At 51.3% G+C, this 12,353-nt stretch overlaps 1 protein-coding gene across 8 annotated transcripts in view; it reads left to right on the forward strand.

Annotated features, from left to right (window-relative positions):
* The window catches only part of CCDC12 (coiled-coil domain containing 12), a 70,614-nt gene that overhangs the window by 32,224 nt on the left and 26,037 nt on the right, over positions 1 to 12,353 (forward strand). For 6 of the 8 annotated variants that reach the window (XM_055279683.2, XM_063610556.1, XM_063610568.1 and 3 more), the window contains one exon: positions 5,865 to 5,932. In XM_055279683.2, coding sequence (XP_055135658.1) covers positions 5,865 to 5,932 — 68 coding nt within the window. The other 2 variants (XM_055279711.2, XM_063610593.1) reach the window with 2 other exon arrangements.

The following is a 12,353-nucleotide window of genomic DNA, read 5'->3' on the forward strand; positions in this document are numbered from 1 at the left end:
TCCTTCTGGAAGGGAGAGCTCTAGGCAGCAGCTCCTAAAAGTTTGAGTCCTTGGGAAGTCTTAGGAAGAGGGAGGGGCTTATTCCTTATCCCCTGAACTCAAGTCCTCCTGCTTCGGCACACCTGCCCCCAGTGACAGTTCCCAGCCCTCATTTTAACTTTAACCCCCCTCCCAAACACACACACACACAAACAGCAGCAGGCTGGAGCAGGTCCAGGCTGGGAGTGGAGGATCTCACCTGACTTCTGGTCTTCCCCTTTCCTCCCATGACGCATCTTGTAGGCTACCACAGTGCCTGTTCAGGGTGTCGGCCCTCATGCTGGGCTCAGCCCTCCCACGGTGCTGGAGTAATGCCCTGAGAGCCCTGCCCCTGACACCATCAGGTGAGGCTGGGCCAGCCATGTGGGCCTGCTCTGCAGGCTGTGACAGTGCTCTTGCTCTGCTGTCATGTCTTTGTAGGCAGTTACCACTCCCAGGAATGCTCTGCCTTCTTTAGCTGCCTCATAATCCCCCAGTGGACATTTAGAATTGAGTTTAAGGATTAGTTCCTTCCCCGACAACACCTATCCCTTGCTAATTCCCTAAGTGTACGAGATATTTAGTAAAGCTTTCCTCATTACTCATGGCACAGAGTTACATTTTCTAAGTTTGCTCCTTTGAGTAGACTTGAGATTCTTGAGGACAGGGTTCTTATTTTATCTTTGTGCCCAAGGTAGACCTGGCCCACAAAGGAGACTGAGGGGTGCAAGGAAAGAGATCTTCATCTTACTGTGGGTGGGAAGGGGCAACAGGAGGACCTAGAGCAGCCTCTCTTCTTCCTCCCTCCTCCTGTAGGCCTGGTTGTTGATTGACCTGCTTCTAGCAGTGGTACTACATTCAGACAGCAATGTGGATTGATTCTGCCCCCACGCTTCATGTGCCATCCAGAGGCAGGTGTACTCATCCATTGAGGGATCCTTCCAGAGAGAGGCGACTGAGGACCAAACTCATTGTTGAAACACCGAGTCTGAGGAGATGAGATGGAGGCACGTCCCAAAATTGATAAACCTCTAGCTGGTCTGATAAAAATGACACAAATTATCAATATCAGTGAACATCACTACAGATCTTACAGACGTTAGGCTATTAAGAGAACAATATAAGTCACTTTGTGCCAGTAAATTCAATAACTTAGGTGAAACAGACATCTTGAAAGACATAAGTTAATAACACTGACTGGAGAAGAAATAGAAAATCTGTACAGTCCAATAACTAAAATATTTTCCCAAATAAAACTTCAGGCTAAGATTGCTTCACTGAAGCCTTGTTGAACATTTAAGGAAGAAACAATACCAACCCTGCACAGCTCTAATTTTATTTGTAACAGTTTTGTCGCTGATAAAAAGGATTTCAAACATTGGGAAACAGGTCAGTCAAACTCTGTCCTGAGCAGGATTGTATTTGAGACCCCCTGAAATCCTGCCTCAAAGGCTTCTTCTTGCTGAAGGCTCTGGGAGGAGGTGAGGGTAGGGGTGCAAGGTCTAGGCATGGAGATGTGGGCAGGGGTGAGAAATGGGGGAGTACCTCCATTAACAGGCAAGTAGGCTATGGGGAGGGCCCCAGCCCGGACCATGACTCTCCTGCCCTCCAGCCATCAGCGTTCCTGAGGTTTACTTTTCTGGAGTTGGTGGAGAGGGTAGCAGTTAAATTGGTAGAGTTTCTGAAGGTTGTCTAGCCCAGGCTCTGGGCTAGGCCTTGAGGTGCTCTAGGAGATGCCCCGTGCTGAGAGGTTCTTGAAGGGAAGGGGTAGTAAAGCCTACATGTGAATAGGAATGGCTACAGGCCTGTGCCCTGGGCGTACGGTCAGACCCTGATATGCACTGGGTAGGCCCAGAGGATTCTTTTGCCTGGGAATCTTAGAAGGCTGCTTTGAGGAGGTGACCTTTGACCTGGCCTCTAGGACTGGCCAGATGGTGTGTTTTCTTGGGGGTTATCAGAGTAGATATTTCAGGATTTGAGACAAAATGTGGAGTGCAAGAGTGTTCTGGACAGAGCAGATGTGAGGTTGAGATGAATGGCTGTTGTCCTGGGGGTGTGGAGACCCAGTGAGAGCTTTGAGCAGAGGTGCAGTGTGGTCTGACCAGTATCTTTGAAGAGGAGGCCAGGAATGTAGATTGATAAGATGAAGAGAGACTTAGGGGAGATAGGTTGGAGAAAGAGAGGGAAAAATGCAGGAGGCAGCTGTATTCTCCAGAGTAGAGGGGAAGGCTGGCAGGCAAGGGTGGAGGGGAATGGCTGGGGGCTTGGTTGTGGTGGGGGGCTAAGGAGGTGGTAGAGGAGACTAGGGATTGGGAAGGGGGGAGAAGATGGCAAGATTTGGGAAGGGCATGGAGTAGGGAGTGGGGGTGGTGAAGCATTGAGTCTGATTTAAAGGTCTCAGGGTGAGCGAAGTGTCTCTAGATTCCTGGGGAGGCTGTGCACCTAGGGCCCTGCCTACTTTCCTACTGAGTGTCCAGCAGGGCCTAGGCTTGGACTTGGGCTGGCTGTGGCCACATCTGAGCACATGGGGCCAGGTCTGAACTGTGTGGGGAGTGCAGGAGAGGCGGGTAGAATCAGAGCTCTTTAGAAACTCAGCGCCACTCTTCCACTCTTGATAGCCTCTCTCTCGTCTCCTTGGCAAGAACGAGGGCCAGGCATCAGGACAACCTGGATCCAGACCTGCAGCTACCGCTGATGGTTTCTGTGACTTTGGACAAATCTTTTCCTTTTCCCTGACTGCCATTTCCCAGGTTTTCCCAAGGGTTAAATTGAGGACCTAGAATGGGTGATCCTTCGAGCCCTCCAGGTCTGAGGCTCTTTGAGTCTCTCAGGTAGGGGTGAGCTTCAAGTGGTCTGCGCTTCCCTCCACTGTCCCGGGCAGCAAAGGGCCATATCTTGTGATTCAGGCCAGTGTCACCAAAAGCGATTTTCCTTCCAGTGAATGCCCATTGTCCTATTTATGAATCACTCTTTGTCAGGAAGGCTGAGGTACACCTTATCTCCCCCACTTGTGTGGCCTGTTCATTTGTTCACCTGCTCCTGCCACAGATGTGAATCTTTATCTTTTTTGAGCCCCTGCTCTTTGCACAGCATCCCAGGCTGGGGTCATTTTTAACCTCACGCTGTCTGCAGAGCTAGTGCTGCCCCTCACCCACCAGATTGCTGGGCATTTTTTAAAGTCATTTAGATAGTTGGGTGTTTTCTCATTTGTTAATGAATAACTTGGCCTTTGCTGAGGCACTTGAATGTCTCTGGGGCTCCAGGAGGGTGGTGGCAGCTGTTTGACTTTGCTTGAGAGCTGAGAAAGGGCATGGTATTTGCAAAGCACTCCTCCCAAAGGCTGGACACTTTCCCTTAGTCCCCGCCTGCTTCTGCCAGGTGGTTCAGATTAACAGAACCCCTGTGGAAAGGAGTCTTCCTTTGTGGCTGGGGGTCTTGCCTCATCAGCCCAGTGTGGGGAAAGAAGAGCACTTTCTGCTTTTCCTTCTCTGCCCTTACCCAGGGCAGGTGTCTGCCACTCCTTTTCCTGAGGTAGGCACTTCAGGGAGTAGCCTTCAGGGTGTCCGCTGGTTGGGAGTCCGGAAGAAAATTTTTGCTAGAATGTGCAGGCTCTGGCTTGCTTCATCAGCTAGTCTTCTGTCAGGGAGGGCTACATGTGTCAGCAGGGCCCCTGTGGAAGCCCTGTCCAGGTCCCAGCAGCCCCGGGAGCCATTTGGAGAATCCTGACTTGTTTCTCAGTGAAGCATTTATACTCTGTTCTCCCTTCCCTCTTTGGCCATCACCAAGCATCTGCCTGTCCACCCCAGGGCCTGCCTTGCCCAGCAGAGGTCAGTGGACTCTCCCCAGTCTCTCCTCGGTTTCTCTATTGCTTAAGAACACTGGCCAGAGCCCTCTGTGTTCGGCCATTGCCTGCCTTGACCGTCTTACCTGGCAATCATCGTCACCCCCTTCCCCAACCCCAGTCACCTGCATGCTCTTCAGACCACACCCTGCCTTTGTTCAAGCTCTGCTTCCCACCGAGAATGCCCTTCCCACTCCTATCCCCCTATCCTGTATCACCCAGTTCTGCCCAGCCCATCTCTCAGTAGGAAACCCCTCACCCATCCCCCAAGAACCACGTTCCATGTTGACCTGTCTCATGTAGCTGCTGTCACTTGGTCAGTTATTTTGTTCCCGCTGCCTCGTTGCCATGAGATGAGCTGCCCTGAGTTGGGGTGGGGGGCATCTTGACCTGTTCACATGACAAAAGCCTTTCTCTGGGCCAGGCCTCCAACCTGGTTTTGGTAGTCTGCTCCCTGGAGGTTGTGTGGCCAAGGAATGGCAGGGTCTGATTGATGCCTGCAGTCTCCACATAAAGCAGATACCATTCTTAGGAAGGCAGTTGTCAATGGCATAAATAAATGTCTAGGAAAGGTAGTTCAAGCAACTGTTTTACTTATAATTTATATGCAGGCTCCAGCGCATTCTGTGTCCACCAGAGCAGGCTCCCAATGGAAGGAGCTCACAGATCTCTCTCAGAACACTGCTCTGCGAGAGTCAAAGGCAGGACGCTGCCATAGTGAAGTAAGCATTGTCACCTTCTGGAGTGCCAACCCTGGCATGCAGGGAGATCCACGACGGCTCTGCCTTGGGGCCTCTCAGTCCATGCCCTGGGCCCCAGGTGTGGTCACACGAATTTGCGCATGTGCACACATGCCCTGCGTCAGTTTGTCCACAGGCAGGCTGACCTAACAGAGGTAATCACATAATAAGGGAGAAAGTCCAGGAAGACATTTTCTGCTTCAGGTGGAAGCAGTATGGCAGTTCCCTTCTGTTGTGGCCCCCAGTTTACCTGAGAACAAGCATAACATGTCAAGGTTGAGATGAACATGACTCTCTAGACTTCAAAAAGAGGTGCAGTTGGTGGGAAGTCAGAAGAACCAGATTAAGAAAATTTTCATGGAAACTTAAGACTAATTCCCCTTGCCTCTGTCTCCCTGAATACAGCATAGGCCTAGGCAATGAATCTTGTTACAAGCCTGATCCTAGTTCGTGTTACTTCTAAAGCGAATCAAATAGGTATTTCTGGAGAGGACTCTGGCCTGAAAGGTGTCTCAGGAGGCCTGAGCTCTCATCCTGCCCTGGTTGCTGGTGACGTCTTCCCCCAGTCTTTCCTAGCTTAGCAGGTGGTTCTGTCTAGACCCATGAAGGTGACTGGTGGCCTGCCAGCATGGCCCCTCCATGGCACCAAGTGGCTGCATTTCTCACCACCTAAAGCCATCCAGCTCTTTCTGCGAGTGTTCTCTAAGGGCTACCAGGTACCTGGGACTGGGTTGGAGTTACGGCCTTTTTTTTTTTTTTTTTTTTGAGATGGAGTCTCGCTCTGTCGCCCAGGCTGGAGTGAAGTGGCTTGATCTCGGCTCACTGCAAGCTCCGCCTCCCAGGTTCACGCCATTCTCCTGTCTCAACCTCCCGAGTAGCTGGGACTACAGGTGCCCACTACCACGCCCAGCTAATTTTTTTGTGCGTTTTTAGTAGAGACGGGGTTTCATTGTGTTAGCCAGGATGGTTGCGATCTCCTGACCTCGAGATCCGCCCACCTTGGCCTCTCAAAGTGCTGGGATTATAGGCATGAACCACCATGCCCGGCCAAGAGTTACGGATTTTTAAATTCTGCACAGGCAATGAGGCTCCAGTTGTGCCTATGAGATGCAGCAGGCATGTACCCTGCTTGGAGTCTGGGACACCAAGCTGGGCCCTGCCAGGTGCCCCCTTTCTGAGATGTCCTGTTCTTTAGCTCCCTGGGCCACGTGGACTGGAAGTAGGAACTTTCAACTGAGCTGGTGGTTTTCTCCCTTTCTTTGCAGGACAAGGAAGATGGGGAGCCAAAGACCAAGCATCTCAGAGAAGAGGAGGAAGAAGGCGAGAAGCACAGGTAATGGCCGTGTGCAGCTCCAGGATCTGCTCTCTCCTCCAGCACTCATCGGTCTCCCAGTCTCTGGGTCCTCCGAACTCTGTTCAGTGTCTGCCTTGTTCCCTCCCCACTTCTTTCTGCCCATGGCTGTCTTGTTCAGACCTTAAAATCTCAACATCTCAGAAGGCCCTTGTTGAGGCCTTCTCTGCCTCCTTTCCCTCATTTTCCATTTGGCTGTTACTCAGCCCCCAGCATTTTCTTTCTAGCCCTTACATTATGCCTTTTTACCCTTCTCATACACCTTTTGTGGCGTGGTTCTCCATTGCCTGCTGAGTAAGTGCCCCTTCTGCACCTGGCATGTGAAGCTCTGCCTGGGCCATCTGGCTTCATCCAACCTCCTCTGGTTTCCCTCTAGCCAGAGCCCTTTGTGGTCGGCCCTTGCCACCCCTGGCCAGTCAGCATTTCCTGACCAGTCTTTTGTCTGTCCTCTCAGCCTGGAGGTCCTTCTCATCTCTCCTATACCTTTGATGTCTGGGTCTTCACATAGAGTTCGGCTCAAAGGGTGCCTTTCTCGTTGTCTGTGCCCCTCTGGTTTCATTTCCCTCTGTAGTGTTTATCTTATTTTGTCGAATACTATCATCTGGTTGGGTCCACTTAAGTTGCCTAAACACAGCACACATGAGGGTCTTGGGTACCCTTCCCTCATGATTGCAGGCACGAGGTCTTCCCCTGCAGTCTTGAGGGCTGCAGCCTCCACAGAGCCTCAGATGCTGCTTTGCCTCCCAAAAATCTGGAGCCTGGAAACTGTTGCTGTAACCAGTGTGTGGGGTGGGGCGAGGCAAAGCTGTGCCGTTGATCTTTGCGAGCAGAGTGTCTGACTACCACTCCCGTGTCAGCAGTTCCAGAGGTCTCATGTCCTCCCTCCCATGCCTAGCCCTGAGACGGGGCTCTCTTCCTGGGGCCAGACTGTGTGTCTTTCTGGACAGGTTGCCTTGATTTCCTTTGCTCTGAGCAGCTTCCTTCAGGCACAGGGGGGTGTAGATCTTGATGGGCTTAGGCCCTGCTTTGCACAGGGGGAGTGGGAGAGGGAATGCTCTTTAGAGGAAGCTGGGCAACCACACCAGAGCAGGCTTTCCTAATGCCACAGCCTTTTTTCACCTTCACCAGTATGAGTAGAACCTCCCCACATGTGGGGCTCACCTCTGCCTTTGTAATCAGGAGCAATCACAGACATGACTTACGAAGTGTTTTCACACCATCCTGAGAGCCCTGCAGAGTCCATGCCCCCTACTCGGGTTCAGACATGCTACCAGCTCTATGCTGAGAGGCTGGTGATGCTAAACGGTGAGTGGGTCTGCTGACACTGGGCCTGGGGCTTTTTGTTGGGCGTTAGCCCCCAGCTCTTGAAGGTCCCTGGCTGGTGATGGGAAGACGAAGGCCAGTTAGTTGCTCCTTTGCCAGGTGACCCCAACATATGTGGCTTTATGGGTGGGTGCTGGCACAGTTTCCCCCATTCTGTGGTAACTACGTATTAGAGGCCCTTTGATCTTCCGGTTTGTTCTTAGTTTCTCAAAAACTGGAACTCTGGCTGGAGCCTGAGTTCCAGTTTCTGGGCTTTGATTTGCTGGTGGTTTTTTCTCTGATCCCCACCCCTCTCCCTCCTCGATGAGAAAGAAGGGTCACTGGTTTAGCAGGTGGGTGGGTGGGTCATACAGTAAGAGGCTTGAATGTTGAACCATGTGGTTGTGAATCTCAAGCGTGGTGTTGAGTGAAGGAAAAAGCAGGTTTCAGAATTGAGGCATACAGGGCAGGAACATTTATATCAAATTTAGGAACATAAAATGATATATGTGTGTTACTCAGTTGACAAGTACTGACTTTATTAGTTGTCTGCTCTGTGCAGGGCACCATTGTGGGTCCCTGGAAGGCAACAGCAGACAAAGTACAGCCCCTACCCTCATGGAGCTGACATTTTCTGGAAGGAGGCAGGCTGTTAACAAAGAAGCAGGTGTGTGATACAGTGTCAGGTGCTGCCAAGAAAGCGAAAGCAGAAGTGTAAACACCTACATGAGGAGTGATGCCTCCGACTGATGCCTGGGAAAGCAAGGAGGAAACAGGATTAGGGAAAGGCTCTATGATGTGTGATTTTTTTTTTTCTCTTTTTTGAGATGGGGTCTCACTCTGTCACCCAGGCTGGAGTGCAGTGGTGCTATCTCAGCTTACTGCAACCTCCACGTGGCTCCCAGGCTCAAGCGATCTTCCCACCTCAGCCTCCCAAGAAGCTGGGACCACAGGTGCGCACCACCATGCCCAGCTAATTTTTTGGTACAAAAACAACATGGTTTCACCAGGTTGCCCAGGCTGCCCAGGCTGGTCTCAAAGTCCTGAGCTCAGGCAATCCATCCACTTCAGCCTCCCAAAGTGTTGGAATTACAGGTGTGAGCCACTGGGCCTGGCCAATGATGTGTGATTTTGTTGTATCAAAAGAAAAAAAAAAAAAAACAGGAGGGGAACAAACCTGTCTGGAATATGGCAAAACATTGCTTTTATTGACTCTGCGGGAGGTGAGTGTATGTGTTAGGTTATTTTCCGGACTTTTCTGTGTGCCTGAGATATATCATAATGAAAACTGTGGGAAAAAACCAAAGGGCATGTGTAGTTCCAGGCTCCTGTCAGTGAGTTCTGCATAAAAGAGGCCCTGCCATGTGAGGACCTGCTTCCTGTTAGGTCTTACATGTCATTTGTAGTGGAGCACAAGACCTGCTCTGAGGCCCCGTCCTGAGCCCACTGAGCTGGGCAGGTGCAGGGCCCTGTTTTGTTTTCTCACCGCAGCCCAGGGACCAACCACGCTGGACATTGAATTGGGTTCTGCTTCAGCTCATCATATTCTTCTGCTTTGCTCTAATCTGGCCTCTTTTGAGGCAGTGGAGCGTGGTGGAACAGGTTTGCCTCCCAGTCGTTGAGAGCTTGGCTTTCGGGGCTGTCCTTCTAGAGACTTTGGGCAGGTGGACTTCTAGCATCCTGTACCTGGCAGTGCCTGCTACTCGGTCACTCCCTTGGTTGCCAGGAAGCCTAGCCTTAGCAAGGAGTTGTGCCTGTATTTGTAGGCCCCAGAGAAAAGCAGACTTTTCTGACTTTAACAGATCCGGAGCAGAGGGCTTGCTCAGGTTATTTAGAAAGGCAGATTAGAACATTGGTTGCCTAACACAGAGCCAGATCCATGTGGACTTAACTTTAGACTGCAGGGTCCAGGGCTTGGGGATGATGGACTTTCCAGGAAGAGCAGGATGCAGCAGAGGCCGTGTCCATCCCGGGGATCTTGCTTTTTATTTGTACCCCAAGTCTGGAAAGGGGCTCTCCTGCAGGATGCTTATGGATTGGGAGCTGATTCCAGAGAACCGCCTAGGCCATAGCCCCTGCTACAGCCTCCTTTGCCACTGGAGAGAAAGAAGTGACCTTCCATTCCATTGGAGAGATGACCCCTGAGGCCATTTGCCAGTGAGCATCCTTCTTCCTCGGCTGCTGGGAGGCGAGAACAGCCTACTTCAGTCAGGGTCACTCTGGGTTGAGCCCAGGTGCCAGGTGGGAAGCCCCACTGGCACCAGCCATTCTGGAGTGTGCTGAGAGGAGTGTGGTGCCCACTTGGGGATGCTTTCAGCTAACACTGTCCTGCCTTCAGTGGGACAAGGCCTTATGGAGAACATACCTTTGAAAACTGGAATCCAGATGGTAGGGTTTGGGTGGCAAAGGTCCAGAGGCATGAATCTGTAGTGTGAAAGGATGGGTGGTATAGCTTCTTGTTGGGGAGGCATGAACAGACATCACCCCAACTCTCCCTTTACACAGTGTCCCTGGGAGCCCCTTCCAGTCTGACCCCCTCACCGTCTCAGGAGTGATGCCAAGGGAGTTACACAGATCTGCATCTGAGACCCAGGGCCCAACCTGGATGGGAAAGACTGAGTTGTCTCTGATGCTTCCCTGACCCAGGCCCTACAGAGAGATGGAGGGGGCACCCTCCTCTTTCCCTTGTTCCCTAGTTTCTCCTCTTATGCCCTGACCAGGATTCCTCCCTGAGTCATTCCATCCCACACTGCCACTCAGCTCTGAACTCTAATGACTGGGTGACCCCAGGGCCTGCTGCCTGTGAGTGTCTTGGCTCCCTATGTCTCATTAGCTGGCAGAGAGCAGGGTCCATCTGCCTCAGTTACTCTCCAGGTCACTCAGTGTCCCCTGCCTGGTGGTCAGTTCCATATATTGATGTAGCTAGTTCATCATGCTTTAAATTTTTTTTTTTCTGTTTTAATTTAGGGACTTAGGGAAAGAACACATGTTGAGAAGAAGATTGGTTCAGCAGCAGTCCCTGAAATGAAAGGACCTAGACAGATGGAGCAAGGTCAAGCTTTGGAAGCAATTCCCAGGTTTGAGGCCAAGCCCTGCCAGTTATTAATTGTCTAACCCTGGGCAAGTCACTTTGCCTCAGTGAGCCGCAGAGTCTTCAACCAAAGGTGGAAAAAATGAAATAAAACTTGCTTCACCTGATGAACAGAGCAAATGCCATACCTGTTTGCCCAGCTAGTGCTGGGGCTCTGGGCAGAAGGAAGGCACCGTGAGGTCCTCCCGAGAGAGTGAAAGGACTCTGGACACACCTCGAAAAGGCAGAAGTAACTTTTACATAAAGCATGTGCCAGCTTTGCAAATAAGGCAACAGTTGGGGGAAATGTGAGGCAATGGATGGGAGTAGAAATAAGGAAATGTGACCTAGAAGTTTGTGATTAGGAACCACTTTGTAGAGCCTCGCTTATTTGCTGCATTAGATAGTCCTTGGAAATAAGCTGAGTGGCCTCATTTTGCAGATTCATTTGTCTAACCAGATACACTGTAGGGCCAGGGTTTGTGGCTAAGTAAATGAAAATCCAGCAGGATTGGAGGGAGCCACCCCAGGACCTCGCCCCTCACCAGCCATCTTGAAGAGTCACCCACCTGCCTGCCTGCCTGTGTTCCTGCCCCACTGCCGAGGAGACCTTTTCAGAATTATGTTAGCTGTTCTAACAGTTCCTTTGCCTTTCCTTATGCATTTTATAGTCAGCTTGTTAATATCTATTAAAAAAGCTTGCTGAGATTTTGATAGAATTGCATTGAATCTATAGATCCAGATTCCTTTTTAAAATTTGTATTATTCTCCTAGGATAAATCCTGTCCCATCCCCATACAACCAAATCCCCATTGGGTGGGAGTGAGCTCCAGCAGCTCGACCATCCCAGGCTCTGTGGGAAGAAAGGATGCATTCCTACCCCTAGGTGGGCCCTACTTCTCTGGGCTGACTCTTCCCTGTCTCTGCCAGCCTTCTTGTAGCTAACTCTGTAGAGGCATGGATGACTCATCTCTAAGGCAGCTCCCTTCCCCCAGCCCCCTGTGTACTGCCCAGATAAGGTGTGCCCTGGAAAGCTGGCCCATGGAAGAGGGCATTCAGGGGCATTCGTGTCAGTGTCAGCTGCCTTTTTTTTTGTTTAAAGCTCTCCGTCACTTCTTCCTGTGGGAGGTTGGCTGATATGTGCCATGGAGGCGTGTCTAGGGCAGCGTTTGTGGCTGACAGCCATTGCCACCCTGCCTTGTGGGATGGATGGACTGTTGGGTTGGGGCTGACAGGTGGGAGGAGAAGGGAGGAGGCACTTAACCAGGAGCACTCGCCTCCTCCTATGTCAGAAAGTGCCTGTCAGCAAGTCCCGAACTCCCAACCTCCACAGCCACCACCTCCCTGTGGCTTTGTATGGAGGTCTGCACACAGCTGGAAAAGTTGGTCACCATCAGAGATAGTTGTTTGACCGGGGCTGGGTGTCACATATTGCAAAAGCAATGAGGCCACTAGCCTTCCTTCTTCAGAGATGGAAAATCTGTTTCCCAGCTCAATGTGTGCATGACCCTCTTGTGGAGAGACTTCCCACCCCAGCTAAGGCCCAGCCCTGGCCCAGTGCCCAAACCCTTGAGTCCAGCCAATGCCAGGCCTCTCTGCTCTGTGTGCTGGGCCCCACTGATGGTTTCCACACACCAGGGTGTATCACAGATCATGGTTGTTTGATCCATGACATCAGCTTGATTTGGCATACATTGCTCCACTCTAGTGGTATCAACCAGGGCGGCTCCCATCACGTCTCCTGAGTTCTTTCAGTCCCACTGTAGAGGATGTCTACATCTGGTGATGTCCCAGTCATGGGCAGTGGAGATCTCCTGCTGAGGCAGCAGCACAGAGACCCACCACCGCCTCGTTTTTCCTGACCCTGTTTCTCAGGAATAGGCCTGGGAATGTGGGAGAATGAATCAAGAGAGAACTGGTTTAAGGAAGATGGTGAAGCCAACTCACTGTGTGCTGGCACCCGGCACCTCCCTTCTGGGTAGGGTGGGGTAGGAGCACAGCTGAATCCTTTCTGTGTGCATTAAGTCATGA

This window comes from Symphalangus syndactylus, chromosome 1, assembly GCF_028878055.3.
Source record: "Symphalangus syndactylus isolate Jambi chromosome 1, NHGRI_mSymSyn1-v2.1_pri, whole genome shotgun sequence".
NCBI classification, from domain to species: Eukaryota; Metazoa; Chordata; class Mammalia; order Primates; family Hylobatidae; genus Symphalangus; species Symphalangus syndactylus.